This window comes from Macrotis lagotis, chromosome X, assembly GCF_037893015.1.
Source record: "Macrotis lagotis isolate mMagLag1 chromosome X, bilby.v1.9.chrom.fasta, whole genome shotgun sequence".
In the NCBI taxonomy this organism is placed as follows: Eukaryota; Metazoa; Chordata; class Mammalia; order Peramelemorphia; family Peramelidae; genus Macrotis; species Macrotis lagotis.
In genome coordinates this window covers 649965390-649989063 of record NC_133666.1, presented here as the reverse complement: position 1 = coordinate 649989063, position 23674 = coordinate 649965390, and the positions used below count along the sequence as shown (strand labels likewise).

General features: G+C 42.1%; 1 protein-coding gene across 1 annotated transcript in view; it reads right to left on the bottom strand.

Moving 5' to 3' along the window:
* Positions 1 to 4810: 4810 nt before the first annotated feature.
* ELL (elongation factor for RNA polymerase II) overlaps positions 4811 to 23674 on the bottom strand; it is a 142998-nt gene continuing 124134 nt past the window's right edge. Inside the window, exons 8-12 of the mRNA XM_074204751.1 lie at positions 21634 to 22120; positions 11870 to 11936; positions 11110 to 11281; positions 9998 to 10042; positions 4811 to 6827 (exon numbers count right to left, since the gene is read on the bottom strand). Coding sequence (XP_074060852.1) covers positions 6711 to 6827; positions 9998 to 10042; positions 11110 to 11281; positions 11870 to 11936; positions 21634 to 22120 — 888 coding nt within the window. The 3' untranslated portion in view covers positions 4811 to 6710. The remainder of the gene's footprint in view (positions 6828 to 9997; positions 10043 to 11109; positions 11282 to 11869; positions 11937 to 21633; positions 22121 to 23674) is intronic.

The following is a 23674-nucleotide window of genomic DNA, read 5'->3' as shown; positions in this document are numbered from 1 at the left end:
CCAAAAGGTGGATTATTTTGGAAAATCCGAGAGCTTATGGAGGGCGGAAGAGGGGGAGATATAATTGAACATTTCATTCTAATCCAACAAACACTTATTAAGCACCACCTGGATACAAGCAAGGTGCCTGCCTCTGTTTTAAGAGGATACAGGATTGTTGGAAGAGGAGGGGAAAAAAGGGAGGCAGCATCCCCATGAGGAGGCTTCACCTCCTTTGAACTTGGAGGAGGGAGACGACAGGAAAACAAGCTGGAGCACCCGAGCCTTCTTCATGAAGCTAGCCAAAGACCCAACTCCTTCCCAGGGAAACACTTGGGTCAACTTTCCCCAAATTACTGGAGAGCTTGGAATAAACTTGGCTTCCTCGTAGCTAGTACATCCATCAGCTCGATTCAAAGAGCTAGGAGGGAATCCTAGAATACATCAGAACTGAAAAGGACCTGAAAATGGAGAGTGCCAACTGGGAAGGGTTTCGAACACGGAAGGCATCCTAGAACATAGAACACAGAACAACAGAAACTAGAATACAGGAAATCAGAACTGGGGAGAGAGAAAATAAAGAATAAAGGGGCCTAGGTACTTAAGAAAACTAGCCCAATGATTTTAGAGGGGAGGAAACCTGCAAAATGGTTTGCTTAAGGTCTCATAGCCTAAGCATAGGTATTATCCATAGATTAGAACAGAACAGGATTCAAGCTGGTTCTAGAATTCAAGCTTATCTCTGGCCTTGGGGATCCTCCCAACAGTGGACAATGGCTGAAGTGAGAGAAGGACAAATCTGGGAGAGGGGAGGAGATCTCCCCGGATCATGCTGGGTTAGGTATTCAGTGGTCAGGCTCAGGGGCAGAGAGCCCCCCTGTGTTTCCGGCCTGTTCCTCACCACCCAGGATGGGATGGCAGCTCAGGGGCTAGGCAGGAAGTTGGTAAATTTCCACTGACAAATCCTTCCTCCTCCTCCTCCAGCTGCCTGCTAATCCGTCCCCTCTCCCTGACCTTGTGGCAGTGGTGGGGAGGGGTTGCCCCATAATGGTAAGGGAGCCCAGCCTCCAAGGTCCAGGGATTTGCACCTACTCGATTCAAACTAGCTCAGTTTCCCCAAGCCTATGGTTTGTTTTTGTTTGGGGGGGAGTTAAAGTGACTTGCCCAAGGCCACACAGCTAGGTAATAAGTGACTGAGGTCAGCTTTGAACTCAGGTACTCCTGACTCCAGAGCCAGTGCTCTATCCACTGAGCCACCTAGCTGCCCCTCCTATGAGTTTCTTAAGGTTTCAAAAAAAGGTGAACCCCAAGTCCATTCCTGTAAGGAAAGGTTAGAGTCCAACTACCAAGACCACGCTAGCCTCTCCATGGAGATAACCCATAAAGCTCCAGGAGTCAGAAGAAGCCAGTATCTCCAAGGGACGTGTCTGAATAAGCCCAACTCAGTGGGGGTTAGAAACACTCCCAGAATGGCATTTGGGATTGAATTAAATCCAAATACCTTAAAGCATGGATTTTAAAGTCTTTGACCACCTACCTTTGTAGCCTTATCTCCTCCTCAGCCTCCTCCCCTCCTGTGAACCTTGGTTTGGGACAAACTGGACAAAATTCACTAGGAACCCTGGAATTATCCCCACAGTCTCTCTTCTCCATGGTTTTGCTTCTCTTGTTTTCTTTGCCAGAAATATCTTCCATCCTTCATCTCCCCAATCTTCAAAGTTCAACTGTGGCAGTTACCACTTCTAAGAAGCCTTCTCCTGTTCCCCAATACTAATGTGAAGATCATGGAACATCAGAAATTCAATGGCCTTATGAGATCAGGATAGCCTTTTCTAAATGAAACAGGCCTAGAGACATTTGCCCAATGCTTACATTTAGCTTGGCTACTAGCCCCCAGCACAAAAGCCAGGATTCCTAAAAAACTTGAAAGGGCTCTTGGAACTGCTCACTCGTGAAGGAAAGGGGATGGAGGTGGTATCCAGTCCCAGTTTAAAAAACTCCTCCAAGTTATAAGGGCGCTTAATCCGTTCTACCCTTCCCCCAAAAGCTTAATCCACTTTTCAATAGTGGTTTTGTTAAGGTGGGCCCAGTATATAAATATGTATTTTTAAAACTATATTTATAACTGGACCCTGAAGATATATAATATATATTTTTAGATATATTTATTTATAAATGGGCCCTGAATCCAGCTACCTTCCAATCCTAGGTCTCAGTTCTGCTATCTGGGTTCAAATAGAAGTTTCAGAAGCTTGAAATTTCCTTTTCTAAAAGTTTACAGGAGACCCCAGAATTGGAGCTGGGGAAGAAAGGAGGGCTATGTTTCTTCAGGAGACAAAAAGGGCTGATCCTAAAGTTCCAAGTTTTCCCTAGGGCTCACCTGCATGCACTCCACCTGTTGAAGGCCTCCAATCCCTAAAGCAAAGGTAGTACAATAGTGATGGGAAGGTGCAGAGAATGCCTGCTTATAAGTGGAATGAGCAGTCTGATCGTGTGTACTCAGACTATGGGGGCCCAGGGAGATAGCGAGAGCAGAGGTTAAGGTTTATGGAGCCAGGGCTATAATGTATGAAGACACCGGCATCCAGATTAAAGCCTCCAGCAAGGGGCAGTGGAAAGAGAGATGCGCACCTGGTCTGTCTTTGCCACTTACTAGATAAACCTGTTTGCTTTTTCGTAAAAAGGAAATAATTCCTGCAAGGCTTTCCCCTCGAGGGCCCTTGTGAGGAAACCACTTTGTGATCAGTGAAGTACTGGAAATTGGTAGCTATTTCTGGAAATTTCATCCTGGCTCTCCAGTGACTCCCCACCCCAAAGTCTTCAGAACCAACAGCAAGCCTCTCCCACCCCACCCCCCACCCCCAGCACTGGTAATTCAGTTTTTCATCTCTGGCTGTTCTTATCCACTTTGACTGAACCCAACAAATCATTCCTGTGGCTTTTCTTAGAATTCCCTCTAGCTGATTTCTTTGTGGCCTTGGCAAGAGGGAGCCCCACACAGGGCCCTCAGCAACAAAGAATTAGCCAGCTAAGGGGTTGCTAGAAGGCAGATGTGATTAACCCTAGTGGCAAGACTGGCAGAAATAACAGGAAGGGTTGAAGGAACTGGGGCCCAAAGGAGGAAGCTTTGTCTGAACCTAAGAAAAAGGAGACTTGGAAACCCCTGTGAAGAAGGCAAAGTGGGCTGTGGTGTGGGGTTAGGTGACCAGAGGCCTCTCCTTGGCACTGTCCAATAACTTACTCTAGGATCTTGGACAAATTGCTTGTTCTTGAGCCTATTTCTTTGGATTAGCTGCTCTTTCTAAGGTTCTCCTGCTGCTGAGAGTGCAAATGCCCCTTCTAGATCTGACCCCCCCCCCCATTCTTAGAACTTCTGGATGATCCCTTTGGGCCTAGAGCCCTCCTCAGGTGAAGGAAAGGAAGTCATTTATGTACTTGCAAAAGGCAAAAAGACCAACAGCCTTTGGCTCCAGAAGGGTGTTTAGGGAAGAGTTGGCAGATTTTCCTACAGTTTAAATCAAGAAAACAAATCACAATCTTTTCTCTTCCAATACAGTGAATTTTATTGTATGTTGCAAAATCAGCATTCACCTTTTTCAGTGTACAAAAAGGACACTAGCTCTTTAAGAAAACATTAGGAAAGCTGAAGACTAGGCAGCCTTTCAATTGTAACATTTTGGCAAACTTGAAAGCTTTTGTAAACTCCAACTCCATGGCTCAAAATCGGTTTTTCTCCACAGTACAATATTACAAAGTAGAAACACAGTATCAATAAGTTAGATCATACGGAATCACCTAGAACTGGTTTATATTAACCCAAGTAGCACAGATTTACTTAGCTTCATAATCCCTTAGGAACAAAAACAAAAAGGCAGGTCTGACTATAATGTCTTGTGACAGTCTGAAAGATAAATGAAGCAAGTCATTGAAGGCTAATTGGGTCTCACAGTTTTGAATTCATTAAATATTTCTCTTTTATATTCCAATTCTCTTAAGTTCCAGAATATACATGTAAATGTATATGACAAATCTCTGTATACAACTCTGTCTGCAAAAATATCCTCATAGCGGATGTATAAAGACTAAGGTCTCTTCATATATGTTACCCACCCCACCCCCCCACCCCCAACAGCAAATCAAAATTCCAAAGCCTGCTGAAGTGAGAGCGAGAGGATCCAAATGCTGGTCAGTGTGCTTCCATGAAGAATCTAGAGCCACAGGGTGGGTGCTCCTTTCACAGGCCACCTCTGAAGTGACCTAGGCAGTCTCAGCAAAGGCCCAAAGGTGGGGGCGGGGGTAGAGGGAGAAGGCTGTAGGAACATTCAGGTCAACCTGTTTCCAGCCCAAGTGACACCAGTTCTTTGGAAGCCATAGTTGGAAAAGATCCTCCCTGCCTCTCTGACTCCTCCCTAACAAGATCAGTAGCAGCTGTCTGGGAACCACCTATCTTTACAATTTGTTTTGGCAGCAACCTCCCAAATGCCTATGGCTGGTCACACTCTGACCCTGGCTAGGTACCTGAACATCAGTTTTTCTTGAAGCCTGGATGTGCCTTTTGGACACCTTACCCTAAACCTAGAGACAGGTACTCTTTAAGCCCAGGACCCAGTGGACTAGTCCCACCTAGATCCTGAAAGTTCTGCTCTATGGGATGAACTTGGTCACCACTGGTGCCACCAGTTAGAGACAATTATGAAGTTACCATGCCACCCTGGACCACACAGCCTGGATCAGGGTCTGCCCACAATGAAACTTTCAAATAAGACCCTTCCATACCACCATGCCTGTCTGGGAAGCTCCTCACACTTCTGTGAATTCTATTCATTTGTGCTTAAAAAAAAAAAAAAGTAGTCTTAGAGTCTTCAAAGCTGAACCATCTGCCATGGAGTCAACTTGGATGCAAGCCCCCCCCGGGGGAAAAAAAAAGACATTCTCCCACTCTCCCTCTGCCTAGATGGTACTCTATGGCCTGTCACTAGTTCTGACATACTGGGGTCAAGCTTATTTGGCTAGGATATAGTGGTGGGTAGTTTCAGGAGCCTCTTCTAATGACAAGTGGCAGCTCAAAGATGCTGGATACTTAAGCATCTCCCTCCTTCCAATACTATTCAGGTCAAATCTGGCCAGTAAAGGCTGGTTCTGTTTTCTGAGTTTATTCCGTTTTTTAATGTTCAGTCAGCCAGAGGGCTGGACATAGCACTATGGTATCAGTTTTGAAGGGTATGCTCCAGTTAATGTAGATTTCCTATCTGGGGAAACTTGAGAATCCAGATTGCCACTCAATGTATCCCAATAGCAGGGTCAACAAAATAACTAAGCAGCCATCCCCGGTGGAGGGTAGCCCTGCCCCCAGGCTAGCCAGAAAGCAGGCATGCCTGGGGACAAAGGAAGAGGGAGGGAGTTTCTTTTCAGGTGACCACCTGGCACAACACCGGGTCAGGGAGGGAGGGAAGGTGGGAGAACCAAGCTGGACACAAAGGAGGGGCTATTTCCAGGCAACAGACTCCCCAAGAGAAGTAACTTTCTAGTGCAAAGAAACCCTCACCAAGCAGGTGAAAGACTGGAAGGAGGAATATTTTGGGGTATAGAAAAAAGAGGGAGGGAAGGGATTAAGGAGGTAAGCCCAGAGACTCGCACAGTGGGGGCCCTGCCCCCAGGGCTGAGCTCACAGCGATCCCTGAAGACCTGTAAGGCAGGGCTCTAAGTTTGGAACAAGGATCTAGGGAGATGGACAACTCGAAAGATCTCAGCCAGATCTCATTCCAAGAGCTGAGTGCCTGCCGCTTCTTTGGAAGGGGTCAAAACCAAAGCCCCCCAACTCTAAATATACCTCCAGCTGCTTGTATTCTTTTTTACAGGGCATCACCAAAATAATAATAGTAATAATGCCTCTATTGATTTAGTAATACTGCAATTAGAACAAAGGAAAGCGATCCAGACCATTGGCCCAAAAGGGAGGAGAGGCACGGATTTAGAAAAGATGCATTTTCTCTCATACAAAAATAGACCATCGTCTCATTAGCAAGGAATAAAATTGGCCATCTTCATATAAAACTAGAAAAGTTGGACAGACATCTTGGAGTCCTCTGGGACAGTGGAGAGAGCACACAATACAGGCTGAAGACAGGTGCCAGTCACCACAGAAGAGGTGGTTCAGGGACTGGTCTCCCAGGCCAGCCAGTCCCATGGACTGCTCAGGGCCAGCAGCAGCATTCTCCAATAGTAAACACGAAGCTGAACTCTGGGCCTGGGCCCTCTGAGAAGCCATCCAGTGAGATGGCTGGAGAGCTGATCCTGTGCAAGGCGCCCAGACAGCTTGCATATAAAGAAGATGCTTTTTAGGCTGGTGACTGGGCCCCAAGAATGTGCTCCCAATGGCACCCCCAATTACCTGGGGGGGGGGGGGGAGCAGAAGAAGAACCAGAGGACCATAAACAGCCCAACCAGGGGCTAACTTACCGCTCACTCAAACCTATGGAAAACCAAGGATTTCCCCTGCACATTTTCCCCCTGGAAGTTCATGAGTGAGTTTTCCTTTTATTTTATCTACTTTTTGTTAAATAGATGCATTTTCTTTTGCTTTAAACTTTCCCCTGTTCCCCCCACACACCAAGAGGGTGAAGCTTGAAATGCTTCTGGCCCAGCAGAAGCCAGTTCAGCACGCTGGTGACTCCGGAGCTGCAGCTAGCCACAAGTTCGCCTCAAGCCCCGGTGGCTCCCCAGGGCACAGGTCACTGCCAAGGCTGGAGCTGCCGCTGGTCATACTCTGCTATCAGTTTCTTGATGTGAGCCAGTTTATTGTGTAGATATTCACAACGATACTTTTCTTGGCTGTAGTTAGTATTAGTCTGAAAGAGATTAGGGAGAGAATACATCTCAGCTATAGTCCCAGAGGGAATTCTACAACTACAGACAAACTTGGGTCTGGAGCGGACAAGGCCTGGACAAGACCTGAACAAGCCTTTGACAAGCCCTTTGCCCCTTCTAGGCCTAGGGCCAATATGTAAAATGAGAGAGGTGGCCGAGGTGGGCTCTGAAGGTCCCTTCTTGCTCTGAGATTAGTCTAAGTCACTGAATGTCTGAAAATCCTTTACCACTAAAACATAGATGACAATGATAACAGAGTTGGCATTCATAGACAGAGTTTCAAAGGTTGTGAAGCACTTGGCAGGTGTTATCTCATTTTATCCTGGGGGGAGGGGGCAGGTATTATTACCCCTACTTTACAAATAAGGAAACCAAGGCTCAGGAAGCATCCAATGAGCTGCCCAGGGTCACAAAGGCACCAAGTGTCTGGACTGAGAACTGAATTGAGGTTTCATGTTCCTGACACCAAGTTCACTGTACTAACTAGGATATGATGGACACTCCCTATACCTCATCAGATGCAATGAGGACAGTGTCCTGCACACATTAGTACCCAATGTGGATGAATTTAAAGGCCACGGAAAATATGATTTATGTGACTTTACATGTATCATCAATATCATATTGCTTGCTGCCTTTAAGGGGTGAGGGAGAGAATTTGGAACTGAACATTTTAAAAAGCAATTGTTAAAAATGAATAAATCAGATTATCAAAATAAAAATTTAAAGGCTATAAGAAGCCCAGGTCCTATGGAAATGAAGATTAGTAACCTCCTCCTAGTTCTGAGTTGTACTTTTTAGGGTTCCCCTAAAACAGATTGTCCTGGAATCTCGATGTTCAAAGGGGCTCAGAGGAGGCCCTAACACAAGTCACCTGACACCTGACAAAGGGACGTGATCCAGGTCCTGCTTGAATCTGAGGAAGGAGACTCCCTAACTCGGAGGCAGGCAGCCAGTGGCACCAAGACATCATCATTTTCTCTTTCTGTTAGGGCAGGCAGGAGGATTCTTTATAGCAGAAGAGGATGGATCCTAACGACCAAGGTTACAGTCAGCGGTGGCTGAGTCCTATACCATCTGAGCTGGAAATTCCCCACCCAAGTTTGACTTCCACCAGCCATTCCTCCTACCAACTCTCTTTCCCATCTGCTCCCATTATCCAGGTCTTACTCCTTTTTCCTCCTTAAAGAGCAGTGAAGAAGGGAAGGGGAGGAACGGCAAAAAGAGATCTTGTTAAACTTTTCATTCATTTTCCTGCTATTCCTCCACAAGTCTGGGTCTTTACATAAAACAGGCAGCAGAGGGAGCTCTTTTTACTAAAGAAACCTGTTTCCTCAGAAAATCATAGGGAAAGGGGAAAAAAAACTCAAGTGTTTTTATATGGGATTTACAAAACACTGCAAAATTTTATCTCTGAAATGTGAAAATTCTGGAGAAAGCTTTTTTCCCCAAAACAAGTCAGAGTTGTGAACTGTTAAAATTAGAGGAATGCCATGGTTTTAAGAGGACTTGCTGCTCCTAAAGTGATTCTACCACATAAGAACAGGGTCAGAATGAGAGATGCTTTAGGCACCCTCATAGCCAATGGGGAGGGGAGGGGAGGAGAGCAGAGGAGAAGGGGTGAAAGAATAGTCTCAAAATATCATAATTGCTATGTGTGTGCCTTATGGGGAAATGAATAAAAGGACAGTTCACCTTTCTATGATGCTATATGAAGTCCATTACATAGTTATCATATGCTGGAAAGACCACCTAGATTAGACTCTCAGTTGTACTATTTAATAGCTGTGTGAGGGGCACCTAGGTGGCAAGTGGATAGAGCACTGGCCCTGGAGTCAGGAGTACCTGAGTTCAAATCCGGCCTCAGACACTTAATAATTACCTAGCTGTGTGGCCTTGGGCAAGTCACTTAACCCTATTACCTTGCAAAAAACTAAAAAAAAAAAAAGAAAAAAAGCTTGTGACCTTGAGTAAAACAATTCCCCTCTCTGAGCCTCAGTTTCTCTATCTGCAAAATGAAGATAAACATATCTGAACTATTCTAACAGAGATGAATTTGGTAAAGTATTTATATACCTTAACATGTCATATAAATGTGAATTATTGTTATTAGGGAAAAGTCATACTGATAAAGAGAACTTAAGGCAGAATTCTTAAACCTTTTAGGTAAAGTTTTTAAAAGGATAAAAAGAAAATATCTAGATAAAAAGAAAATATAAAAGAAATCAACTATGTTGAGAATCATTATTTTAAGAAGCAGTTCATGTACTTTAAGTCAGGTTAAGTGCCTCCTGCATTTTGGTGGGGATTGTGGTAAGTCTGTGTGGCGAAGGCTCCAGATACTTGGGTGTGGTGAGGGAGGTAAAAAGAGTAGATAGTAGAGGGCAGTGGGGAGGGATGCAGAGTTATGTCTCACTGTGCTTTGTGCCATCTGACCCAAAGATATTTACAACCTCTTTGCTTCTAGGGTATGTCAATAAGCAAAACTGTGGATTGTAAATCATTTCTTATCCTTCTATTACCAAAGTGCTTTCATGCACACCCACCTAAGGGATCACAGATCCTCACAAAAATTCCAAGAGGGAGGCCAAGAACAGAATGATTATCCCCATTTTACACATGAGGAAAGTGAAGTCCAGAAAAAAGGTCAGGGTCATTTAGATAAGAAATGGCAGCCCATTTCTTGAGCATCTACCATAAAATCTTCTGATCTCTTCTTCCCTAGAAGCTATGCAGCACTTTGAACCTCCCTTCTGTGCTAAAGTTCTGGTCTGTGTTGCAATTACTCACTTATGTAACCATCTCATGCCCTCCCTATTAACATCAAAAACAAGGGCAGGATGTGCTGTGTCTCAGGCCAATGCAGCACACCTAGGATGTGGGGCACAGAGTGCTGACCTACAGGTCAGAAGGCCTGCATGTGGATGCAAGGTCTGTACTTATTGTGTGACTCTGAGGTCAGGGCCGGTCCCTTAACCTTTTTGTGGATCAGTTTTCTCATCTGTAAAATGATGGATATGACCTGGATATGAGGATCTTGTGTAAAATGTCAAGTGTATCAGATAGATCATCATCTTTGGATATCCCCATCTCTACATGCACAGGGGGGGGAGCATGTCCATTGAAGGGAATACAAAGGAATTTTACTCACCTTTTTGATTTTCCAATATTCTTGTAAAATCTGACCACGAGTAGTCTGCAGGGAGAAAAAAGCCACAAAAGAAGTGAGACACTGCTCTAGCTCCATGATGGGGCTCATAAACCCTCTGTCCACATATGGTCTCAGTTAGGGACCACTGGCAGAAAAGTAAGCCCACAGGCTGATCTACTGTTTCCACTTTAAAGAACACCTAACCACCAAAAATCCCAGTAAAAAAACCATCACATTCAGGAGCCCCGGAAAAGGAATTTAAAGGAGGAAAAGTAAAAGGCAACTGGAGAGATAAAAGCAGAGGAACTCACATTGTTACTCACAATTCCATCAACAGATGGACATCAGGTCAGAAATTGAGGAGAAAAAATGAGTTCTACTATATTCATTTTCCATGCCTTGCATTTCTTTACTTCACATCTTTGCTTACATCATCATTCCCAATACCTAAAACAGTCAACTGTTTTCCATCTGCCAAATTTCTGTTTTGCCAATTCAAATGGCAAAACCATTCCATGATCTCCTATCCAACCCCCTCAACTAGCAGGAATCTCTTCCTCTTTTGATTTGATATTGCTTCAACTCCTAATTTGCTTCTAGGTATATCATATCACTCCCACTGAATCATAAGTTCCTTGAGGGTACTATCTTATTTTTTGTCTCCACTCAGTACCAACAAGGAGGCCTTGTACATAGCCATTATTTACTGAATATATGAAGTCACTAGGGTCCCTGGAGAACAAGTATTTAGCATAGTTGGCATTTCCAGAGACTGTCTGACTTAAATAAGGTTTGTGGTTCATACAAAGGAGACAGGTTCAGTCACACTTGGCATGTATTAAAGTTTCCAATCAAGGTAATTAACTCTGAGCTAGAAGTCTAAACAGAAGCACTTCTGGACAATTTGCTAATGCTCTTCACTCAGGAACATCAGGAGAATTTAAACATCTGAACTATGGGTCTCTCTCTGGTCTTTTCCCTCAAATATCCCAGGCACCTACCATTAATAAGCCAATTCTCTCAATGTCTGAGTCTAAATGATCCAAGTTAAATGGACAAAGTAGTAGCAAATACACGATGAACAAATTTGGAGCCGGGACAGTCAGTGATACCTCATATTCTTCTGAACCTTGGGAAAGCTGTTTGAGCTCTGCATCCAGTTGTGTAAACCGTCTAGTTATTCTCTCTATCCGGGCATGCAAATCTCGATACTCATTGTATTCAGCATTAAAATCATTCTTATAACTTTGACGTTGTTCCGAGGAGGAAATGGCAGCATATTTTCTGAGAGAGAAAAAGACAGAAGGTATTTGGCAGAGGCTGCATTAGCTAGAAGCAGGCAGAACTTCAGGGATTAGAGTATCACTTGTTTCAGTGAGAATAGTATCAGCTGGTAAGGGTCCCCCCACCCCCACCCCAACACAGCCCTGGAGCTTTAAACTGTGGCTCTAAACATCCGGTTCATCTCATGTAGTCAATTTCCTACTTTAAATAAGAGACAAATGCAGAACAGGTTGAACTGCCTAAATTCATGCACATACGCATTTTATGACATTTTCGACTTCAAAACTTGCCAAATCTATTGGGAATATATAGAATTTTACATTTTTTTCTCTCCTGCTATGCATGACTATAACATATGTACCTGAAACAAGAAAAAACAGGAGTATATGTGATAGCTTAAGTTTCCTGTGCCATCATGTCAGGGGAATTTTTAAAAAATCTAATTTGGGCTTGAGGTGAATACAGAAACTGCTTTGCCTCAAGAAGCCTACACAAGTGTGAACCAGCTTCCACAACCAAATGGACAGGTTGCATGTCTAAGGCCCTAATCGGTCTCATGTTCTCAGATATGAAAATAACAATACTCACAATAGATAATCTGGCATTTCCGAAGTTGATGTTGGAACGCTAGAATTATTGCATGTTCCATTTAAGCCTAAAGAATTAAAAAAATTTCATGAAAAAACCTACAAAGTACCATCAGAGCTATACCTTCAGAAATATATCTGCAAATTCCACCGACAATACAGAGAACTATATGAAGGGGCATTTTTATATTCCGTGACCTGTAAAACACATAGGGATAGGATCTAAATTTGGGACATTTGAAGCAGAGACTGGGTCGAAGGTCACTCAAGTAGCAGATGTAGAAACTAATTGATGCATTCCACATTGCCCCAACTTAGAATTATAACATGTCAGAACTGGATGGGTGCTTAGAAACTAAGAGTTGGGAGCACAGAGATTGTCACAGCCTGGAAGCCTTACAGATGATTTAATTCAATGTCTTCAATTTTGGAGAGGAGAAAACAGAAGAGGAGTCAAGCTAAGTCAACAACCATTTGTCAAGCTTCTTCTATGAACCTGGTCCTATGCTAAGTTCTAGAGACACAAAGACAAGCAACTGGCTTAAAACAAGGGTAAATAAGAGCTATCTCAGAAGGCAGGCACTGACATTGAGGACAGAAAAGAGTTTCCTGAAGAAGCAAAGTGAAAGGGTTTGCAATCAATGCTGCAGGAAACACTTTCACCTATTTTTTCACTGGTTAAGAATGTCATGGATAAGGGGCTGCTAGGTAGCAGTGGATAGAGCACCAGCCCTGGAGTCAGGAGTACCTGAGTTCAAATCCAGGCTCAGACACTTAATAATTAATTACCTAGTTGTGTGGCCTTGGGCAAGCCACTTAACCCCATTTGCCTTGCAAAAACAAAAACAAAAAACAGAACAGAGTGACTTGCCCAAGGTCCACACAGCTAGGCAATTATTAAGTGCCTGAGGCCGGATTTGAACTTAGAGCACTGGCCCTGGAGTCAGGAGGACCTATCTACTTCACCACCTAGATGCCGCCCCCCCCCCTTACAGCTACTTTTAAAAGATATCAATGAGTGAACTTATCTAACCATGCATGGCAGTCATTTTTTCCCCCTCTTGGTGCTAGGAAAACATCACCTTGTTCTTGCTTCCCCCAGAAGAAGACAGGGGATCTTGTTCTTGGAGAATCTGGAGAACCAGTTAAGTGCAATTCCAGCACAGGCACTTACATAGGAGCAAGGAACAGAATAGGGCTCTCTTAAATATCTCTATCAGTGTTGAAAGAGGTCATGATAATTTGTATTTACATAGTGATTTAGGTCTACAAAGCATTTGATCCCAACAACTTGCCAGATACACAAAGCTGTCACTCAAGCAAGGATGTGAACCCAGTTCTTCCTTATTCTAGGTCCAGATTTCTATTCTGTATTCTCATCTCCACTATCTGAAATAGGCATTCTTTCTATAACATTTCTCACAAATAGCTACCAACCTTTTCTTGAATACCTCCAGTGATAGGAAACTCACTATCCCCATAAAGCAAGCAACCTCTACTCCATTTTTAGAGATCTTTGATTGTTAAGAAACTCCCTTCCATATTCTGCTGAAATCTGTTTCTCTGTAATTTCCTCCCATTAATTCTAGAAAGGGAAAGGGAAAGTAGAGGCACCTACTGGAGACAGTCTTTTGAGGAATTTAGCCACAAAAGGTAGAAGAGATATATGTACTTAGGCACAAGAGACAGAAAGATCAACTGAGGGTTTTCTGAGGATGGGGCTGTCATGGGCATGTTCATAGACTGTGGGAAATGAGCCAGGAGAGGGAAAAATTGAAAATAAAAAGATAAGAGAGGGTCAGAGACAAACTGGTGGAGTAAATGCAAGGACCCATCCAAGTTTTTACCCAAACTCCTCCAAATACCATTAAATAATGACTCTAAACAAATTCTAGAGGGACAAAACCCAGAGGGAAACAATTTTCCAGCTCAAGACAACTTGGAAGATCAATGAGAAAAATCTGCAGCATTTGAGTGAGAGGAATGCAGTGCAACAGGGGCTACAGTGGAACTGACCAGCCCCAACAAGCTAGGATCAGTGGCAACAGTGTGCTGTTTCTAGACTTCCCAGCCAAGAGACATCAAAGACAATTTGGAAGGTCAGCAGGAAAAGTCTATTCCATCAGGGTAAGAGTGGAGGAGCACAGTCCAGTCTCAGCAATGCAGAACTGGCCCCACAGATAGGAGCAGTCCTCAGCAGCAGCTGCTTCTGGAGCTCTCTCAGCCTAAAGACAGTAAGAGGGTCAGGAAGAGATTACAGGGGTCTCCTTGCTATCACTGAGGTTTTGCCCCTGCTTGGATTGGGCTTGCAATCCTGAGTCACAATCTTAGAAAAGGAGGAGCAATAGAATGATGGAGCTTGCTGCTGCAGGGGAGCGGGAACCCTCCTCATAGTTCCAAGGTAGAAAGAAGTGTGTGTGTGGTCACCCACACACCAAAGCACAGGCCAGGAGAGTAATGAAAACCTCTCCTTAGATCATAACACTTTGGAAGAACTAAAAACTTGCAGGTTCCTGGAATTATCTCTGAAAAGAGCAGCAAAAAATCCCAAAGGTCCTCCACCCTGGAAGCAGAGCCTTACCTTAGCAAAGAGTTAAAATCAAGGTAAGACTGGGGAATAAGCAAACAACAGAAGAAAAAATAGTTTGACCATAGAAAGTTTCTTTGCACAAATAGATCAAAACACACATTCAGCAGAAGATTAACATAAGTAAAAGCTCTTACATCTAAAAGTTCCAGAAAAAATATGACTTGGTCTCAGGTCATGGAGGAACTCAAAAAGGATTTTGAAAATTAATTAAGAGAGGTAGAGGAAAAATTGGGAAAAGAAATGAGATGCAAGAAAACTCTGAAAAACAAGTTAGCAGCTTGGTCAAGGAGACACTAAAAAAAAATAACATCTTAAAAACAAGTCAAATAAAAAAAGAGGTGTATTAAAAATTTAATGAGAAGAATGCCTTAAAAAACAGAATTGAAGACACTAATTCCTTAAAATATAGAATTGAGAAAAGAGAAGCTGATGACTTTCCTTCAAGAAATAAAACAAAACCAAAAGAATGAAAAACTAGAAGACAATATGAAATATCTAATTCAAAAAACAAGTGACATGGGAAATAGATTCTGGAGAGATAATTTAAAAACTAATGAACTATCTGAAAGACATGACCAAAAGAATAGCCTGGATTACATCTTTCAAAAAATTATCAAGGCAGTTAACACTGCCCTGATCTTCTAAAACCACAGAGTAAAATGGAAATTGAAAGAATCCACTGATCACCTGAAAGAGATCCTAAAATGAAAATTTCCAGGAATATTATAGTCAAATTTCAGAGTTTCCAGGTCAAGAAAGAAACAACTCAATTACCGTGGAGTCACAGTCAGGATATCACAAAATTTAGCAGCTTCTACATTAAAGGATTATAGCCTTAGAATATGATATTCCATAAGGCAAAAGAGCTTAGATTACAACCAAGAATCAATTACCCAGCAAAAGTGTAAATATTCTTTTAGGGGAAAAGATGGACATTCACTGAAATAGGTGACTTTCAAACTTTCTTGATGAAAAGACCAGATCTGAAAAGAAGATGTGATCTTCAAATATGAGACTCAAGTGAAGCATAAAAAGTTTTGTAAAAACAGGAAAGATAAATCATAAGAGACTGCTTATATCCCTGCATGAGAAGATGATATTGATAACTTACATGAATTTTTTCATCTATAAGAGCAGTTAGAAGGAACACACACACACACACACACACACACACACACGGCACAGATGGGAGTTGAATATGAAGAGATTAATATATTAATGAGATGGAGTTAAGGGAAGAGAGGGGAATGTATTAGGAGAGGTAGAATGGGGTAAGTTATTTCACATAGCTGTTAGGGTAGCTAAGTGGCACAATGGACAGAGCATTGGCCCTGGAGTCGGGAGGACTTGAGTTCAAATCAAGTCTAAAACACTTGATACTTACTAGCTGTGTGACCTTGGTCAAGTCACTTAACTCTATTAACTCACAAAAAACAAAAACAAAAAGCTTTTGCAATGGAATAGGAGATGGGGGGGGTAAAGGGGAGTTAAGTATTACCCTTATCAAAACTGGCCCAGAGAGGGAATAATATACACAACTAAACTGGGTATAGAAATCTATCTTACCCCACAGAAAAGTATAAGGGGAAGGGGGAAGGGATAGGAGAAAGGGGATAGAGGGGCTGTGATAGAAGAAGGGCATATTGTGAGAGGAGGTAGTCAAAACTTTTGAGGACAGACAGGGTGAAAAAAGAGAGAATGGAATAAATAGGTGTGTGTGTGTGGGGGAACTAGGATGGAGGGAAATATAGTTAGCAACATTAACTGTGGAGAAAAAGTTAAATTCATTAAAAAAATTAATCATTCCCCAATTGATAAATAATCAAAAGATAAGAACAGTTTTTAGATGGCTATCAATGCTAGCTACAGTTATATTAAAAATGTGTTAATTTACTACTGATTAAAGAAATGCAAATTAGAATAATTCTGAAATATTACCTTATAACTATTGGATTGGCTAATAGGACAGATTGAGAAAATAACCAATGTAGGAGAGGATGTAGACAAAATAAGATATTAGTGCAGTGATGGAGGAGTTGTGAAATGATTCAACCATTCTGTAGAGCAATTTGGAACTATGGCCAAAGAGTTATAAAACTATGCCTATCCTTTGACCTAGCAAGGCCATTACTAGGTCAGTATTATGGAAGAGATGAAAAACAGGAAGGAAAAGGATCTATTATGTATAAGGATATTTAAAGTAGCTCTTTTTTGGTAGAAAGGCACTGGAAATTAAGGGGATGCCCATTAGTTGGGGAATGGCTGAAAAAACTGTGGTATATGATTATGATGGAATGCTATTCTACTTCATGAAATGATGAGCAGTATTCTCTCAGTAAAACCTGGAAAGACTTGCATGAGCTGATGAAAAATGAAAATGGACCACATACAAAATAACAGTAATATTGTAGGATGATCTGCTGTGATTGATTTACCTTTTCTCAGCAAGATAACTCTGAAGGACTTATTTTAAAAGAATGATATCGATCTCAAGAGAGAAAGAGAAAGAGCAGATAGTGTTTGAATACAGATTGAAGCATACTTTTTTACTTTATTTTTCTTGGTTTCTTTTTTTTTGTGGGGGAATCAAACAAGTCTATTATGGAAATATTTTACATGACTACACATTTTTAACCTATATCAAATTACTTGCTTTCTCAATTGGGGGAGGGGTAGTGTAGGAAGAAGGAAGAGAATTCTAAGCTCAAAAGTTTAAAAATGAATGTTAAAACTTGTTTTTACATGTAACTAGGAAAAATAAAAATTTAAAAAGTAAAGAAAATGACCTTTTAAAAAATCATTAAAAAAAGAGTAAGAATGATTGGGGGTGGTAATCTGTTGGAGGTTGAAAGGAAGGGGATCCCCTTGAAGGAGAAGAGTTAGCCTTGGTAAGGAGTAAGGTCACCTTATGTGAGACAGGGATGGAGGAAGAGAAGGAGCAGGAGAAGGTAGTGAGATTATTTTTCTGTAAAATGATGAGAGGTTCTCAACTGAGAAGGTGGTAGGAAGGGGCCATGGGTTATTTAAGGAGAGATGGTAAGGTTTGGAAGAGGCACTTTGGAAAGCTATTAGCAGACCAGCCACAGTCAGAATTGTTGTACCCTTTCCTCCATTTCCATCCAGCAGCACATGTGTAGAGCATGTAGTAGGAGTGATCAAAATATGAGATCTGGCTTGCATAATCAGTGATACAAAGGGAGGAGGACACTGTAGAGGGGTTCAAGACACCAGAAGCCACAGTGTGGTGGAGGAGTAGGGCTTGGGTAGAAGTAGGGCAGAGAGAAAGGTAGGAGCCAATAGATGAAGATCAATTAAGGGGATTTAAGAATTCTTCAGCATGAAAGTGGTGCATTTGTTGAATGATGGCAAGAAAAAAGGGATGATCATCTTTGGAGGGGTGGTGTAAGGAGTAAGTCCATAGAAAGTAAGGAAATGGAAGAAGTGAGGTTTGATGGACAGTCAAGATGGATGCTGAAGTTCCTTAGTTCCTTAGAACAAGCACTTGGGAAGGAGGATAAATGGTGAACCAGGTCCTGAACTCAGGGAAACAGAAGTCTGTAGACAACAGCTACCAGAAGTTGAACTGGGTGGTGGATATTAGCAATATGGACTTTGGAGAAGTAGAAAGCTGGGTTTCAGTAAAAGCTAGAAGAGAAAGGAGTGAGAGAAGAAAAGATTTAAGATGAAGGGAAGTCTGTTACCTAAAGAACAGGTATTTCAGAAGGCAAAGTGGAAGGGACAGGCGGCACTTGGTTTGAACTTTGGGGTGAGAGGACTGAAGGAGATACAAATAAGAAATCAGAACCTAAGGAATGAGATTTGTATCGTGACCTATAAAAAGGTTTAGAATCACTGGGATTTCTTCATGTGAATGATGATACAAATGTTAATTATTATTGCCACTATATTTTCTATTGAATACTTTTGTAGCTTATTTTTTGAATCCAATCAAGTGATATTTCACGTTATTGGAATTAGCCCATTGCTACAGACTGCTGATTACTGCTTCTAAACTAAAGCACAGCCTACCAATGGGGACAAAGTTCTAAGTTGCTATGACAACTATGGATCTGACATTTGGTTCCATGATTAGTGCAACAAAGACTTTCAGAACTCTCATTGCAATTTGTCAAAGTGAAGGAAGGCATCAATTTGTCAGAAAAATCTAATGCTTCTTTTCCTGGGCTACAAAGCTCACCAATATGTCAACATACTTTCACATACCAATTCTTAGAGATTAGGTTCTCCTCAGCTGGGATAATAATGTTGATAATAACTAACATTTACATGCATTCTTATATACACATAATATCCACCTGAAGTAGTGGGTGTGTGCACCCCTTGGGAGGCAACTCTGGACAATAAAGTAGCTGCTACCAGGAACCAACCAAGAACTCTAATCTGCCTCTACAATGAACCCAGAGAGGTGAAGATCTAAATCAAGACATTTCATAGGAACATAAAATTTAAAGTTAAAAGGGATCTTAGGGATAATTTTATAACCATTCATCTCATTTTGTAGGGGAAATTGATCCAAAGTGAGGAAAAGACTTGCCTATGATCAAACATTTTAGATGATGAACAGACACTCAGGCTCATACCCAACTCTTTTCTAGTCTTCTACGATACACGACTATACTATACTGCTTTTCATAAAGAACGTGACAGCAGTTTCCTTAGATATGAATGGCACCAGTCTTGAGAGTACCAGTTTTAACATCACAGATTTATAGACTATTAGAACTGGGGCCACAGAGATCAACTAGTTCAATTGTCTTATTTTACAGATGAAGCAATAGCAGCTTACAAAGGCCTTGTCCTGGGTAGGATTGATCACCTGGTGAGTTGATTCTGGATCTGGGACCAGAACCAAAGTCTTCTAGGGCTCCTATTTTTTTTTACAATGTTTGGCCCTACATCAAAAACCCTTCTCCAACACATTCTATCAACTAGGAATTCATTTGAGCAATAAATTCATATTTTTGAGATTTTTTTTCTGAAAAGATTTAGTCTTCCTCCATATGTCTGTGCCAAATGTATGAGAATGTACATATTGCTGTATCTTTGGAAAAGGGAACTTGATTTAATCAATAGTTATTAAGAACCTGTTACATGGGGCAGCTAGGTGGCACAGTAGATAAGAGCACCGGCCCTGGAGTCAGTCACTCTTTTTTTTTTTTTGGTTTTTGCAAGGCAATGGGGTTAAGTGATTTGCCCAAGGTCACACAGCTAGGTAATTAAGTGTCTGAGGCCGAATTTGAACTCGGGTCCTCCTGACTCCAGGGCCAGTGCTCTATCCACTGTACCACCTAGCTGCCCCAGATAATCACTCTTAACCCCATTGCCTTAAATAAGCCCTGAGATTGTACTTGAGAAGAAATAGTAGGCAAGGGATTGCCTCTAGAAGCTTCCACATACCATTTAAGTAAATATAAGAAACCTATAAATGAAATAAAAGGTAAGGAGAGAGGAAACTAACAAGCTGGGTCAGGAAAGGCCTCCAGTAGGATATAGCACTGGAGTTGATCCTGGAGAGAAAAGAGGGGATTCCAGGCTGGGCAGGAGAGAGAGTGTAGAGGGGGTATTCTGTACAAAGGCATAGAGAGAGACCAGGGATGGAATGTTAGGGGTAAAGAGGAGCAAGTAGGCCAATGTGGCTGGATCCCAGAATGACAGCATATGTATGGAAAGGGATACTGAAATCTAAGGGAGTAAACTGTGAAAAGGGGGAGGAAGAGAAGCAGTAGATACTTCAGTACAGCTCAGCCTCAAGGTTCACAGAGTCCCTAACCTCAGTTGCTCCGTCTCTTCCATTCTTTAAAATCTTAACAGCTTCTTTTGACTGTCCAATGTTGGCACCCTTTAGAACCATTCTTTTCACAAATTCAAAGCTTGAAGGGAATCGAGACACTGAGCAAGTGTCTTTCTATGACATCCTTGACAAGTGATCAGTGACAACAGCTATGCCACCTCCTAAAGGTTGCCCATTCCACTTTCAGGCAGTTCAAAATGTTCAGGATTTTTATCTTAAGGGGATTCTGGAATATACTTGTCTCAACCTCCCTCTTCATTTAGCACAATTAATAAGCCCTCTCCCATCAGGACCTTGGAGACGGTGATTATGTAAGAAACACAACACAACACACCACACACACACACACACACACACACACACACACATCTCTTCAAACAACACAGCCATTCTATCCTGCCCTTGCATGGCCTGGATTCTAGTTCTCTTCTAGTCTCCAAGGACCTGACAGTGGAGGTCAGTTTTGACCAGGGTGGTCAGATTCCCTCCCAAGTTATGGGTTTAAGGTCCCATCAGTTTCTAAGGATCCCATGACACTGCTGACACACACATATTAGGCTTGAAGCCCCCTGACATTCCCATATTTTTTTTGATATTACTTATTTCCCAGACATCTTTGATGCTTTTATAGATTAACAAGTCCTCCATCACTGCTGGTCTTCAAGTGGAGCTGAACAAACACTAGCTAGGAAAGCAAGCTGGGAAAAAAAAAATCTATGTTTTACACTTAGACTATTTGTTTTGAGGTCCCTATCCAAGCCCAAGATGGTAATTCATTTTGTATCTTCTCTTCTTCCAACAGATCAGGTAAAGGTTATTGTCACTCTCCCCATCTATCCCTAATACTGGGAGAAAACAGCCATTCTAATTTTGTTCTAGCAGGACAATACTTTAGCAACTCTGGATACAGAATCACAGGACTTAGAACTAGAAGAAACTTTACAGCATATCTAATACAACTCTTTCATTTTACGGAGAGGGGAGCTCATCAGCAGGAAAGTTAAGTAATTTGTCCAAAGTCACAAAATGAATATATACCAGAGGCGTAATTCAAGTCTAGGTCTTTCTTCCAAAAACACATTCAAGTATCCTTTTCTAGTATACCAGGTACTACAGTTTCCAGTTTTAAAGTAAATTATGTAGCCTACTGAGGAGCCCCATCAGATAGCTATCCTGATCTTGTCTGTCAAGAGAAGGGTTACCTATGGCCAGTATTGGCACAGAAAGCTTGGGGAGAATGATACATGGTGTCTGTACATGATATGATTACATTTTACAGTCAATAAACCCTTTTTTCCAAAAGGGAGGCCATCCTCACTGGTCCCACCCCAAGGCCACACAGCCTGCCCACTAAGACACCTACCTGTGCCTTCCTGAAGAGCCTCACTCATCTTTGTATCGGAGTTCTTCACGAGTTCACAATCCTGCTTTTCTTCTCTATGTTTTTCCTCACTTCGCTTCTCCTTTTCTTTGTGCTTTTTGGACTTCTTCTTGGTTTTCACATGCCATGAGGCACAACTGTGTTTGCTGGTCTGGGGACAGTCTGTCAGCAGAGGGAGACTGAGGCTCTCAGAGGCCTCGGCATTCTCACAGTCTCTACCATTGTGACATATGTCATTGCTGACATCAGTGAGGGGGTCGTGAGGCTGGGGAAGCTCCAGGCTGGGGAGGTGGGAGCTAGAGCTTACTGAATTGGCTACAGAAGCTGGGCCAGGAGCAGAAGGGACTTCCTTCCCATTAGAAGAGTTCAGTTTCCCATTGAAAGTGGGCTGAGTCCTTTGAGTACAATGAGATATCCTCGGCTTCTTATTTGCTAGTGGGTCAATGAAATCCAGAGGCTGAGATCGTTTCTGAGAACAAAGAAAGTTTCTTTTTTAAAAAAAAATAAGAGGAATTAGTGGAGTAGTAGATCTTGCAGAAAATGCTTCAAAAGGATTCCAACAGGTTCTTATCAGCTTATGAAATATTAGCTCTGGAAGGGACTTTAAGGATAGCTAATCTAATAGTTTCCAACTTTTCTGAGTATTTTTTTAAACTATCAAAAGATTTTATGGACCATTTACCTTGATAGCAGCTGATATTCATCTACTGACTGAGAAAACGCATCCTAACAAAACATTATCAGTAACATTTTAAAATTAACTTGCATCTTAGTAATAATTGCATACAACTGAAAAAACAGTCATTTATGTATGCACAATGGCATTTTGGTCTGCCAGAGGTATATCTGCTTATTTGTATTACTAAGTAATTTAATAAGATGGACTCCTTGGTGGTCCTCAGTCTAGTTATCCTCTTCATCTAAGCATTAAAAGCATAAACTACACCTTATTCTTGACTATTTTGGAGAATCCTTGCCTGCAAGTCTCCAAAGAGCCACGAGGTGGCACTGTGACATAGTGTTGGTAGTTTAGGAAATAGAAGGGACTTGGGAAACATTCAACAGGTGCTCAGCACAGATGAATCGTTCAACCTGTATTGTATTACAAAATTATACTCCATCCTCACTTAACACTGTCACCTGGTCACTACTACCCGAAAGAGACTGGGTGCTGACTGGGTCTCTAAACCCAAAGAAAAATTAGGTGAGGGACTGGTTCTTGAAAAAACCCTTGAGGAACCAACCATTTGGGCTTTCCCCAGCCTTTCCCCAAGCTGCCCCAGTCCCTTCCAGATTCTGTCCACAATCTAAGGAAGTTTCCTCAGTGTGCACAAGAACATCATGTCCTAAAAATGCTGCTGCTGAGCACAGCTCAGATGGTGAGGCCAAGTTTAGGCCTTTTCTAATGTGCTTAATGGCCACTGAGCTACAAATGAAAGGGGGAGGGGCGCGGGTGTGTGGATGGATGGACTTACACATACACAAACACTCTCTCTCTCTCTCTCTCTCTCTCTCTCTCTCTCTCTCTCTCTCTGCACTTGTTTATAAAGAGAACTACTCAGAGAAAACACCTGTCAGCATGGGGGTTGAGTGAGGCATCCTGTTCACAGATTGGAACAAAGCCTTGCTGTTGGGGAAAGAGGAAGATTCACAATGAATGGAAACTGAAAGAATTTATAATTATTTCTCTTAAACTAAAACATTTTCCTGAGGGTCTTTGTTTGAAGATGGAATCTTCAACTTCACAAAGCACTTCTAGATTTAAGAAATCTATTTCAAGGCAAAAGGAATTGAAGGAAAGAACCCCCCAGTTCCCTACTGCTGGCCCCAAGGGATAAGGAGTGATCACAAGGACAAAGCTAATTTATCTCTGATTATACCACTAATCTGTCTGACGGGTACTCCCATGTCTAATGAAGGTGGGGAAAAGGAATCCAGCAAAACCATGGTGCTATCTTGTTCTAGGCTTCAGTGGGGATAAAATGCAACATGAAAGTTTTTAGCATGACTGAATTCTATCTAG